The 14155-nt window shown below is 34.2% G+C and overlaps 1 protein-coding gene across 2 annotated transcripts in view; it reads left to right on the forward strand.

The window, feature by feature from the left end:
• Nucleotides 1-14155, forward strand: part of MAP2K4 (mitogen-activated protein kinase kinase 4) — a 121040-nt gene that overhangs the window by 75958 nt on the left and 30927 nt on the right. For both annotated transcript variants that reach the window (XM_054456258.2, XM_063656187.1), the window contains 3 exons: nucleotides 8189-8308; nucleotides 10804-10855; nucleotides 13682-13809. In XM_054456258.2, coding sequence (XP_054312233.1) covers nucleotides 8189-8308; nucleotides 10804-10855; nucleotides 13682-13809 — 300 coding nt within the window. The remainder of the gene's footprint in view (nucleotides 1-8188; nucleotides 8309-10803; nucleotides 10856-13681; nucleotides 13810-14155) is intronic.

The raw sequence follows: 14155 nt of genomic DNA on the forward strand, positions 1-14155 counted from the left end.
TCACGAGGTCAGGAGACAGAGACCAGCCTGGCCAATATGGTGACACTGCATGTCTATTAAAAATACAAAAATTAGCCAGGCATGGTGGCACATGCCTGTAGTCCCAGCTACTCGGGAGGCTGAGGCAGAAGAATCGCTTGAACCCAGGAGGCGGAGGTTGCAGTGAGCCAAGATCACACCACTGCAGTCCAGCCTGGGCAACAGAGCGAGACTCCATCTCAAAAAAAATAAAATGTGTGTGTATATATATATATATATTTACATATATATGTAAATAATAAACAGATTGAATAAGACTTTAAAGAAACATTTTTGTTTTGCAGTTGATGACTTACATGCATCTTTTTTCGTGACATGACCTTCAGTTCCTATAGTAGACACAAAATCTGAGTTCATGAAAGGAAATAGTGGAAATGAATGTATGTAGTCAGGACTTTTTAGCTTACCTTATCACTGTGAGAGAGACAGTGCTTTCAATTCCTGTTACTGTGAGACACCCTCCAGGGATTTCATTTTATCTAATTTATACAACCACTAGACTTCAGCTCTTGGTTTGGTTCAGTCAGCCATCCATCAAGGAGCTTATGAGATGTTCCTTTTCTCATTCTTGCAGCAACTATTTATTTATTTCAATTTAAATGTTATTTAAATTTAAGGGGTACCAGTGCAGTTTTTTTATATGGATATATTGAGTAGTGGTGCAGTTTGTGTTTTTAGTGTATCCATCACCCAAACAATGTAAATTGTATCCATCAAGTAATTTTTCATCATCTACCCCTTTCAACTCCTCCCTCCCTTCTGTGTCTCCAAGGTCTCTAGTTGCGTATTCTGTCCATGTGTGCACATGATTTAGCTCCCCCTTATCAGCGAGAACATGCAGTATTTGTCTTTCTGTTTCTGGGTTGTTTCACTAAAGATAATGGCCTCCAGTGTATCCGTGTTGCTACAAAAAAAAACCAAAACAAAACATGATTTCATTCTTTTTTTAATGGGTGTCAGTGTTCTATTGTGTATATATGTCACATTTTTAAAAATGTGGACATTTAGGTTGATTCCATGACTTTGCTATTATACATAGTGCTGCTATAAGCATACCAGTGCAGATATCTTTTTGATATAATGATTTATTTTTCTTTGGGTAGATACCCAGTAGTAGGATTGCTGGATCAAATGGTAGTTCCACTAATTAGAGATTAATCTTACTGTTGGGTAATATTGAGCTTCTGATAGTTCCGTCACTTATTCAGAGTAGTGAATAATACTTAATTCTGAAGTTGGTAACTTCTATGTTGCCATTGTCTTCAACCATGCATACTTCTTTCTAGGATGGAACCAAACTCAAAAAAAAAGTCCAAAGTACAGCTTGGATTTGGTTTAGATAAGTTATTAGGTCACTCAATTGCACAGGTTCCTAAAAGTCATTTTCAGGCTTTGTAAGTAGGTGGAAAAAAGAGCTTGATAATAATTGAATAATGGAAGTAACTTTTAGCCTATATTTTACAAAAAAGACCTACCATTTATCTTAACAGTGCTGAAATCTAGTATCACTTAAAAATTTTTCTAATACATAAAATTTGAGAATTTCATAGCAGGTAAACTCTTATTTTAAACATCTTTTGAGGTTGGGCAATAAATTCTAGTGCAGAAAGCACTGTTCTGAGTAACTTGTGGATGTAGAAGTTCATCAGATTATAGAAGGCAGTGATGCTGGCTGAAGCGAGTTACCTTCCCCTTTTTTATCCTTGCTTCCACCCGTCTTCTCCTTTCCCTCTTCTTTCTCCTTGCAAGTTTTAAATGCAGCTTATGGAGGTAAAATTGACATCTGATAAACTCCCCGTATGTAAAGTATACAGTTTGATATGTTTGAACAAATGTATACACCTGTAGAATTATCACCAAAATCAAGGTAATGAATATACCCATCACTCACGAGTTTCCTTACACCACGTAGGTAATACCTGCCACCTCTCTGCTGTCCCCATCCTCAGATAACCACTGACCTGCTTTATGCCATTATAGATTAATTTGTATTTTCTAGATTTTATATAAACGGAATCTTACAGTATGTACTTCTCTTTTTCAGTTTGTCATCTTTCATTCAGTATAATTATCTTGCATTTATCAGTCATTTATTTCTTTTTATTGCCTAGTACTATCTGTAATGTTCCATATGCAGATATATCAGTTTGTTACTCATTTACCTGTTGATGGCCATTTGGATTGTTTTCAGTTTTTGTCTGTTACAAATAAAGTTGCTTTGAGCATTTATGTACAAGTGTTTGTACATAAGCTTTTATTTTCCTGGGGTAATTTACTACATAGATCATCATTTTGTCTGTGAAAAGAGAGTTACTCCTTTCTTTCCCAATTAGTTCCTTTATTTATTTTTGTCTTGCCTTATTGCACTGGCTAGAACCTTCAGTATGCTGTTGAGTAGATACGGTGAAAGTAGGCATCCTTGTTTTTTTTCCTGATCCTAGAGAGAAAGCATTCATGTTTTCATCATTAAATATGATATTAGCTGTGGACTTTTCATAATTTTTTTTTTTAATCAGGTTAAGGAAGTTTCCTTTTACTCCTAGTTTGCTGAGAGATTTTGTCAGGAATGGATGTTAGATTTTTGTCAGATTCTTTTTCCAGATCCTTGAGATGTTTTTGAGATGTATGGTTTGTTTGTTGTTTTAATAATGGTGAGTTATATGAATTGATTTCAGATATTAAACATAGCTTTATTTCTGGAAGAAATCCAGTTGGTTATGATGTTTTATCTTTTTTATCTATCATTGGATTCAATTTGTTAAATTACTAAAATTTAGCTAATTTGCTAAAATTAATTTAAAATTTTTATATCTATGAGAGACATTGATGTATAGTTTTCTTTTCTTATTTTTGTCTGTCTTGCATCATTGTAATGCTAGCCTCATAGGATGAGTTGGGAAATATTTCCTTTTCCTGAATTTTCTGGAAGAATTTATATAGAATTGGTATTATTTTTTCTGTAAATATTTGATGGAATTTACCAATGAAGCCACTTGAACTTGGCAATTTCTTTGTGAGAATATTTTTGACTGAACATCCAGCTTTTTTCAAAGATATAGTTCTGTGCAAGTTACGTATTTCTTGTCGAGTGATCTTTGGTATGTGTTTCTTTGAAGAAATTTATCCCTTTCATCTAAATTATCAAATTTATTGGAATAAAATTATTCATAATATTTCGTTTTTATTACTTTAATATTGGTAGAGTCTGTAGTGTGTTACTTCTGTCTTCTCTGTCTCCCCCTCCCTCCCACTTGTTTCTGATACCAGTAATTTATGTCTTCTTTTTTTCTTCCCAATTAGTCCAACTAGAGGTTTATCAATGTTATTGACGAGCTTGATGAACCAGCTAGCTCGCAGTTAAATGATTTTCTTTTCTTTTCTTATCTTAAAAAAAAAAAAAGTCAGGGTCTTGCTGTGTGGCCCAGGCTGGAGTGCAGTGGCATCATCCTAGCTCAACCCAACCTTGAACTCCTGGGCTCAAGGGATCTTCCCACATCAGTCTCCTGAGTAGCTGGGACTACAGGCATGCACTACCACCACCCTGCTAATTAAATGTTTTGTTTTGTTTTTTTTTTTGGAGGTGGAGTCTCACTTTGTTGACCAGGCTAGTCTCAAACTCCTGGCCTCAAGCCATCCTCCCACCTTGGCCCCCTAAAGCATTGGAATTACAGGTGTGAGCCATTGCATCTGGCCTCAGTTACATGATTTTCTGTATTGCTTTTCTATTATTATTATTATTTTTTTGACAGGGAGCGTGGTTCATTCTGATTGTGGTTTCTTCCTTTTACTTATTTTTGCTTAATTTGCTTTTTGTTTGTTTGTTTCTTAAGGTGGTCCATGTTCCTTTTAAACTGTGAAATTTTTTAAACATAGACTAAATTGCAGAGGAGAAACAGCTACCCAAATCCTATATTGGCATATTTACTCTTTTTATGTCTTTAAATATTATAAATGCAATTAAAGCCCTCATCACATTTCCCTTTCCAGATCTCATCACTACCCTGAGTGTTTCCTTTAACTTGTTTGTTTAGGTCATCTATATGTGCATTTTCCCCTACATTTTACATAATATCACTTTATGTATTTCCACAGTTTAAGTAAATGGAATCCCATATGCGTTATCTATTGTGCATTTTATTCAACATAGTTTTATTCAACATAGTTTTCAAGATTTATGTAAATATAGATTCATAATATGCAGATTTAGTTAATTTAACTGTAGTCTAATGATTAAATACACCTTATTTTATTTTATTTTTTAGAAATAATCATAATGTAGATTGCTTCTAATTTTTTTATAATTATAAACAGCACGAAAATGAAGAATTGTTTTGCATGTCTCTTTGACAACTTAGGTTACAGATTATTTAGCATATGTCCCTGGAAATACAGTTGCTGAATTTAATGATACAACTGTCTCCAGCTGGAGTACCGACTTAAATTTCTGCCAAAATTTCTGTATCAAGAATTGTATTTGGTATCAGCCATTCCTGACTGTTAGTAGCTTGCTTACTTTATAATTTCAGTTGTTAAGGTTACCTCATGATCCACGTTGGCTCCTAGAGTTTAGCTATCATGTCCACACGAAGGAAAAGAAAAGGGAAGAACCAAAAGGATTTTCCTGGAGTCACGAACCAATGGTTTTGTGTTGATACCTCTTTGGCTGCCTTTCTTTACATTTAAAGACTGGGAAATGTAGATTTTAGCCACATACATTGTACAGAGGAAAGGGGGAATGTTTATTGAGTATGCCATCAGCATCTACTGTCACAGATCTCCTTCTACCTGGTGTGTACTAACATTTGATAATAAACGTTTAATTTTTGGCAGTTTGAAATGGTATCTCACTTTTAAAATTGCATTTCCTTGATTGGTGAGATACAGAATTTTTTACATGTATTTAGGCTTTTTTTAAAAAAATTGCCTTTGATATAATTCTACTAAGTTTTGTCTTTCCCTAATTAATTTAGCATAACTGTTTATTATTCAGGATACTGATCTTTTGTTTCTTTACATCCAAATAGATGTTTTTGTCTCTTACTTTTAAACTTTTGGTATGTTGTCCTTGTTTATACACAAGTATTCATTATAATGGGGTTAAATGTAACAGGTCTTATCCTTTGTGATTTGTTGTTTTTATGTGTGTTCTTGGGAAATATTTTTTTCCTACATAAAAGTCATGGAGAACTCTTAGAGAAAAGTTTTAAACTTTTGCTTTTTGCAAAATCCATTTGAGAGTTTTTGTATATATATCTGTGAATGATTTAATGTCAGAATTTAATGTTTTTCTATATGGAAGGCCAATTGTCCCAGCAGCATTCATTGAATAATACATTCTTTTGCTATGGTTTGCTTTGTTAACTTCTGTCATATATCAGATTTCCGTATGTGCATGAACTTTTGCATCTGTTTCTTTTGCGTATTTATCTTTTATTTGTGATGGCTTCATAAAAAGTCTTTGTGTAGTAGGTCAGTATCTCTTCTTTAAAATTATCTTAGGTATTCTTGGCTCTACTTTAATATAAGCTTTAGGGTCAGCTTGTTCAGGTCCTTGAAAATTTTGATTAGAATTTAACTGAATTCTTAGATTAATTTGGGAGAATTTGACATGCTTCTCATCTTGAATCTTCACATTTGTAATCATGGTCTGCCACTCCATTTGTTCAGGTTATTGTTATGTTCTTTAGTAACATTTTATATTTGTTTTTGTAAAGGTTCTGCCTATTTTATTAGATACATTTCCTGGTGACTTAGTTTATATTTTTATTGAGTGATATCTTTTTAAGTTTATTTTCTAATTAGTTATTGGTATATGTTATTGGTTATATACGGATCTTTAGGAACCCTTCCTTATGTTACTTTAGTAGTTGAGTTGTTCATCATTCTCCAGCTTTTTTTCCCCCAATGAACCCACATGTATTAACTTCTTCTGCATTTCAGACCTGTGGTCATCCTGTTTTCTGCTTAAGCATGACAGTCATGCTGCTGTCACTACTTTTTCAGGCAGCTCAGAGCATTTCATTTTTTAAATGCAGCTCATTGCCATTGTCTTGTTCTCTGTATGACCAAAAGGAACTGTTAGAGAGATAAGAAGGTTACATTAGGTTATGTTCCTTAAAAATTACGAAGACCTCTCTCTGGAGCTCACTGCTCTTTTCTGTCCCCCCTTCTCATCTTCAGTTCTCGGTTTACTTGTTACCTTTATTCTCCCACTCCCATGTCCGTCTTTCTCTTTTGTTTGCCCGTATTTCCCTTCCTTCTCCCTTCCATTTGGTAACTATAGTTTTTAGCACCTGCCAGGCACTTTAGTTTGTGCTTTGCATGTGTTAACTCATTTGCCCTTTATCACAGTCCACTGAGGTTGGTGGGGCAGTCTGACTTCATGGATGAGGACGCGAGGAGGCCCAAGCTTATATAAGTGGAAAGTAGGAGAGCTTGGATAATGTCAGGCTTTTCAGACTCCTAATGTCTTTTTTTTTTCTCCACTTTGCTATATTATTGAGGTTATTTCTTTCTACTGTTTTTATAAGTGGATGAGGTAAATGTGCTGTATGTCTCTAATAAGATTTTTTAGTAAACCTATTTAGATAGTGTCTCTAAAATAAAGCTGTGTCTGTTTTGGGTGGAGGGTGTTACTCGATCTTTCATGATAGCCATTCTCATAGATCACTCTAAAGAGAAAGATTTACAGAGAGAAGAAAGACTTAAATGCAGAAATAATAAGTAAAAGTTTACTATGTCAGATATGCTTTACAAAAGCATACGTGTAGCCATGTATCTACGTGAATGTTCTAGAAAGTGGTCCTATTGTAAGAGTGCATTGCAAACGTTGATAGAAGAAACACATTAGGGACACTGGATTCTATTCATGGGTAGTGTATTCTGGGCAAGTAATTTTACTTTTAACAGGCATTAATCTCCTATATAATCCAAGGATAGGATTGATTATATAATTATTATATAATCGAAGGATAGGAGATTAGTGGGCAGAAAATCTTTGATGATACGGCTGTATTTATAAATAAGTAACAACATATAGAACTGTATAAGATAATTTTTAAAAAATCATTTTGATAGTATTTTCATTTTTTAAGGTACTTTGTAGTTCTTGTTCATCTGTGTATTCTGTACTTTTACAGTTATACTCATGGTATCTGCTTTTATTTTTTATTTTTTCATGACTCATGCATCTCTCTCATGAACTGTATTCATTTTCAAAAAAATTGATTTTAGGTAATCTCTTTAATGTTGTTGTATTCCCTTTTGTGAGATAGTTCATCGGTTTCTAGTTTTGTTTTGTTTTTTCTTTTTGTAATTTATGGAACATTTAAGTTACATTCCCAGTCATAGGATGATTCTATAAAATGATATCAACACATTTATTTCTGTTTTATTGTCAAATTGCTTTCAAATTGGTTTAAAATAATCTATAATGCAAGAAATGTTTGAATGATTCAGTTTAATTATAGCCAGCATCCAGTCATTTAACAAGTATTTATTGAGTCTTTGCTCTGGCAGAGGTTACATTCTAGTAGGGAATATATGAGACAAACATATAATAAATAAGTAAATTACACTTTATATTAGAGAATGATGAAGGCTTTACAGAACAGAGCAGGATAAGGGAGTGCTTGATGGGATGCCTTGCGTTTTGCATCAATTAAAGTAGGCCTCACTGAGAAGGTGGCATTTGAACAGGGTCTTGAGGCATGGGATTTACTTCATGTATTTTTGTCTTTTTCCTTTTTTTTTTTTTTTTTTTTGGCTAATTTAAGAAGTTTATGTAGTCTCTTAAGATTACTGTCATCTATTTTCATTGTTAGTAAGAATGGTTTTCTACACATTTCCTATTTTTTTTCTATTTTGGCAAAATTTGAAATTTTTATAAAAGTACAGAAGTTTTCTGTGTAAGCCTGTCCCTGTCCATACAATTAAAGAGTGGGGAAAATTGGCTTTAACTACATTGTTTATGTTTAAACCTGAGTAGAATATTCTGTTGAAGGCTTTAACAAGAAAAAAAAAATATTACTAGTTTGACATTTGAAATAAACAAGAATAAGATTGCTCCTTTCTATTGTATTTCCATTTTAAGTAAAGGCAAGGTGATATTTAAGATGTATAAGATTAACAGATATTTGTTATTTTATAGGGTGACTGTTGGATCTGTATGGAACTCATGTCTACCTCGTTTGACAAGTTTTACAAATATGTATATAGTGTATTAGATGATGTTATTCCAGAAGAAATTTTAGGCAAAATCACTTTAGCAGTAAGTACCTGGTCTTTAAATTATTCATTGTATATATAGTTATATAGAGATGCTGCTGGAGTTTTGAATGCACATATTTGAGTGTCATTCACAGTACCTTCCTGAAAATAATTCATAGTTAATAACCAGAGACAAAGTCACTTGTGTGGGGTAGTTAACACAATAGGTCATAATGGTCTCGATAAATGCTGCCAATGTTCTTTCCCTTTGAATCTCAAAGAATCATAACAGACTGTTCTGTAAATAAAGCTAGGAAAAGCAATTTTCTGTTCATTTTTTCCTGTTGCTTTAACTATTTTTAAATAGGTTATATTACCACAGTTATCCCGAAATTAATCAGAATCACAGCAGTCTCCTTGAAGCCCCATAATTGAAGCCCTTGGACAAAGTATGTTTACTGTGATCTAAGATTTTGGTTACTCCATAATTGAAGCCCTTGGACAAAGTATGTTTACTGTGATTTAAGATTTTCGTTATTCAGTCTAAACTATTCAAAATTTTGACTAGCAGTTTCAGGGGCCAGTGTTACTACTAAATTTGGTTAATTCACTTTTACCAGAGTACCAAAAAAGAAAATAGGTACTTTTTTACATATGTGTTTATAGTTTTGAAAGTGAATTGATCACTTTGTTTCTTGCTCTGAACTTTAGGTTGGCAAATGTTTGTAAATTTTTTTTCCTAAAGGAAAAAGATAATTTACTTTTTATAGAGCAAAATTCATAAGATTCTTAGAAACTCCTGAGAATCTGAGCTAATGGCATGTTCTAGGTTAGTTGATATATAAACTAAATCATACAGGAAATTGTAAAATAGATACTTTGGTTGCATGTAATTTCCTAGCTCTTCCTTACCTGCATACTCCCCCTCCAATGTAGTTCACCAAGATGTATACCCTTTCAAATAATTTCATAAAAAGATTTTATGAAATCATTTTATTTTTAAATTTTATAAAAATAATTGTATAAAAAGAAGCTAACTTAGACTAGAAACTTATTCATTATTTAGCGGGATATATGAAATTTTACAGTGATTAGTTTAGCCATCTCTCTCTCATATATTAAACCCGTGTTATCTTGAAACTTGTTACTATTCATAATAATTATAATATAATAATAGAAAAATGATAATAGCTAATGGTTATTAAATGCTTATTTGCATCAAACTATTTGTGACATTAAATCTTCATAGCAACTCTCTGTGGTAAATAGTGTTACCCCATTTTTATGAATGATAAATCTGAAGCATAGACAGATTAAATAATTAATGTGCTTTGAAGTGTGTAAGTGGTAAATGATTTAAATCCAGGCAGCCTGATCCCAGAACCCTGCTCTTAACCGCTGTGTAACAGGGTGACCATGAAATTAGAAAACAGAAAATTATTTTATCATATATTGCAATGTAAAGAATATACTGTAAAAAATGATTTATTCCATATTTGCCTAAGTCAAGACTTGGTGATCACTTTATATATATTAAGCACACATGGAAAATTACTTTGTTTAGTCTCTTCTTGCTAATTAATAAACCAGCAAATACACAAGCACAGCTGTTCACAACAAATTTGTGTGTTCTACATTTCTTGTACCTAGCAGCTTGACGTCAGCAAAGACTTCACCTTACAGCAAATGGTTGGCCTGTTGTTTAGTTCTCCTTTAGTTTGAGGTTGTGTCTCTCTTCCTTCCCTTCCTGAAGAAATGTGTAATTTTCTGATCATGATCAGTGACCAGGCAACAGGATAAATCCCCACAGTGGTGAACAGAGTTACACTAGCTCTTCAAAAATCACCTTGAAGGCTTAGCATCCAATGAGGGTGGATGATGATGAGGAACTGAGAGTTCAGAAAGCTTTTTATTTACTACTGGACTTAGAAATTGAAATCGGTTTTGCTGCAAGTTATTACTCTTAGTTGAAATGGAACCAACTCAATGATCATTGTTGTCCTGTTCTTATTTTTGAACATTTTAGAGGCCAGGCGCAATGGTTCACGCCTGTAATCCCAGCAGTTTGAGAGGCCGAGGCAGAAGGATTGCGTGAGCCCAGGAATTTGAGATCAGCTTGGGCAACATAGTGAGAACCCTGTCCATACTAAAGATGTAAAAAGTTAGCCAGGCGTGCACCTGTAGTCCCAGCTACTTGGGAGGCTGTGGTGGGAGCAAGGCCCAGTCTCAAAATAAAAAGGGGGAAAAAAAAACAAGGAAATTTTAGGTTGGAGATAGAAAGAAAGATAAAATTTTAAATGAATTATTAAACAAATTATAAGTCTAAGTTACTGGGTTTTTTGTTTCTTTGAGCTATCAGGGAACAGCATATAAAGGCAACTAAGCTTTTAGATCTAAAATTCAGTATCTTTGGTTAACAAGAAATGACAAAATATTGAAATATTAAGCTTAAAATGTATGCAAAGGACTACACGGGATATTACTTGTGATAAACTATTGTGCTGTTTGAATAAAAAGAAACAAGTTGTTTATCCCATCTCTCCTTTTTCTCCCTAGACTGTGAAAGCACTAAACCACTTAAAAGAAAACTTGAAAATTATTCACAGAGGTGGGTATGAGTTGGTATTTTTTTAATAGAAATTAACTTTTTTCTCCTGATCGGTGAAACAGTTACTGAAAATTACAGTGTCACTGTATAAACTTTCCTAAAATATTTGTATTTTTAGCAAAAAATGCTTTATGTACTCTAAAACTATTATTGCTGTTTTTTTCTTTGGGATTCAATAAATTTCAGTCTACCTTAGTATGTTGGACTTATAAACTGAAATAGATTTTGCTGCACGTTGTTATTACTATTAGTTGAAAAATAATTATTCATTTGTCTGATAGATAATGTTTTTCTGCATACAAATAAGGCATCGATGTGGTCCTGTGGACATTCAAAGAAGAATCTGAGGGGTAGTACCCTCAAGCATTTTAAAGGCACGCTATCCCTGTCTGTTGTTTCTTCTTCACATTAGAGGATGTTTCTAAATTGAGAGAAATGTTTTAATTAGTATTATAAGTTGAAATTTCTCTAAAGCATGTTGTATTTGTGTAAACAGTGATCTTGCCCTTATGAGATACATATTCAAATGAAGCATTTGATGTAGTTGAAGGCCAAACCTAGAAAAGTAGTAACCCTGTGGGAATCCTGAATTTAATCCAGCAAACAGATGAAGTGCTTGCTTTACTTATTACTGTGCTAGACTCAGGGTAATGAGGTGCTGGCTTTGAGGAAACACACGGGATCACTACCCCTCAGCAAATTTGTAACGGAAAAACCTAAGACAGTAAGTGGCAGTGTGTGATTTAGCCTGACAGTAAATAGGAAGGAAAGTAAAAGGTCAAAATGAAGAGAAGGGAAAAATTTCTAATTCTGGGAGACAGTTTCTGGTGGTTAAAGAAATTAGTAATTGGGCCATTTATTTAAGTTCTTTTGTTTGTGGTTGACACTAGGCCACTGAAATTAGTGAACCTTGAACATCAGTAAATTTTATTTAATTTTCTTTGGCTTAATGCTTGTTAGAAATAATATCATTTTTTCTTTTGGCTTACAGTTATGTAGAGTTAGGTCCCTAAACAACATTCTTTGTTTCTCTTGTATTTCTTCTTGTTCTTGTCTTGATTTTTTTTTTCCCCTTCTTTGTTAGCTGTGTTCTGTAATTATGAGAGTAGCACCTTTGAGGCATTTGATGGTTACCTTAGGAATACTTACTGATCACAGTAAAGCGCCAAGGTACTGCCTGGGGAGTAGTTGAATAAAATAAAAAAATCTTCAGAAGTAACTTTTATTGTTCTCTTACTAAATAAAGTGATGAGTTTATAGCAGTCTTTTATCAGTTAGGATCAGTTAGCTTTTTTGTTGGAGTCAGTGCTTTTGACTATAAGTAGTAGAAAATCCTGATAACTCTCTTTAAACTTCAGGGAAATTCATTATCTGTCATAATAAGTCCAAAGGTGGGGTGGCTCAAAGCACAATATGACTAGGGGTCAAGTTTGCTCCTTTTGCTTCTGTCCTCCTTCATGTGTTAACTCTGTCCTCAGGGTAGTAACAACTAGAGCAGTTCCTGCTATCATGTCTAGATGTGGCTGCCTCATGAAGAAGAGGTGCTCTCATGCTGTGCAGCTCTGTAGGGAGTATGGAAACTTTTCCCACGTCTCTAATACCTTTTCTTGGCTCATTCACCAGAAGTGCGTCATGCCCTTAAACCAGCTACTATCAAGAAGCGTGAGACTACCCTTATAAAACTTATACCAGCCAACAGCCAGGTTTTCGAGGTGTGGATGTTGATGAGAAGAGATACCTCAATAAAACACAGGTTCTGTTAGAAAGTATGGGTGGGGCTGGGCGTGGTGGCTGACACCTGTAATCCCAGCACTTTGGAGACCAAGGCAGCTGGATCACTTGAGGTCAGAAGTTTGAGACCAGCCTAGCCAACATGGTGAAACCCCATCTCTACTAAAAATACAAAAATTAGCTGGGTGTGGTGGCGCATGCCTGTAATCCCAGCTACTCAGGAGGCTGAAGCAGAAGAATCGATTGAACTTGGGAGGTGGAGGTTGCAGTGAGTGGGGATTGCGCCACTGCACTCCAGCCTGAGTAAAAAAGAGTGAGACTCTGTCTCAAAAAAAAAAAAAAAGAAGCATAGATGCTTAGGAATGGATGTTTGATAGGCCCACAGCTGTTTCAATCATGGTAAGAGATCTTTACTGAATTTTTTTGTGGATCACCTTCTGAGTTACATTTAGATGTTTTCTGCATCCTATATTTTAAAACCTCATTTTTCATTCATTGAGCCAGGATAGTGACAAGGACTTGGATAAAAGGACTGAGCTATGGATAGAGAATTAGTTGGCACATACTGGTAGTGACTTGATTGTCAGTGAGAAAGGAATTTGACATTCCTTATATTTTGACTGTTATGCAATGAATCTGGACTAAGTAAATGAATTTGTAAGCCTCTTGAAAACCATTTAATGCCTAAATTTCTTGTGAAAAATTTTTTTGATGTTCAGTTTTTAAGCACTGGCATTCAGAAAATTGTTTTTCTTTCTCATTTTCAATAGAAGAAAACCATTGTTTTTTCTGTGTTTTATAAATATGAAGATGTTAAGAGAAAAATCAATCCCCATCTATATCTTACAGATTAATAAGATGTTTGTGAAATGACTTTTGCTGTTACATTTACACAATTAGTAGTTATTAGAGCTACATGTTTCAAAGATGAATATTGTATGTGATAAATGAAGATGTTTTACTTCTTATATATCTGAATTTAAGGACTTGACCACTTATGTTTCCTAAGATTTTTCAATATTTTTGCTTAAAGTGAAGCCTTATGTAACTTAGGAAGAAGCTAATCGTATACTGAATGATATCTATGTCTTGCAGATATCAAACCTTCCAATATTCTTCTGGACAGAAGTGGAAATATTAAGCTCTGTGACTTCGGCATCAGTGGACAGCTTGTGGACTCTATTGCCAAGACAAGAGATGCTGGCTGTAGGCCATACATGGCAGTAAGTGTTAAGTCCAGGCCTTCTTGCTTGATAGTCATTGCACAGAGAGCCTGTGCTCTTTTGTGCTGGCCATTAGTCATATGGTTTTACCATGAAACTGCTAGAATATTTCCCTTACCCTAAGGCCCAAACTCAGGTCCTAGCATCTCCATGAAACTTTGCTAAATTATCCCAGTCAGCTCCTGTTTTCATTGTCCTGCTTTATTTCTCTTACTTGGTATTTAGCAGTTGTGGTCTTCTCTGATTATTGTTTTTTCATTATATTCAACTCAACTCATTAAACAGATGGTAACTGCTCAGAAAGTTCCCACTATCCCTTAGTGAGACAAATGGGAAGCCTTGAGTT

Source organism: Pongo pygmaeus, chromosome 19, assembly GCF_028885625.2.
Source record: "Pongo pygmaeus isolate AG05252 chromosome 19, NHGRI_mPonPyg2-v2.0_pri, whole genome shotgun sequence".
NCBI classification, from domain to species: domain Eukaryota; kingdom Metazoa; phylum Chordata; class Mammalia; order Primates; family Hominidae; genus Pongo; species Pongo pygmaeus.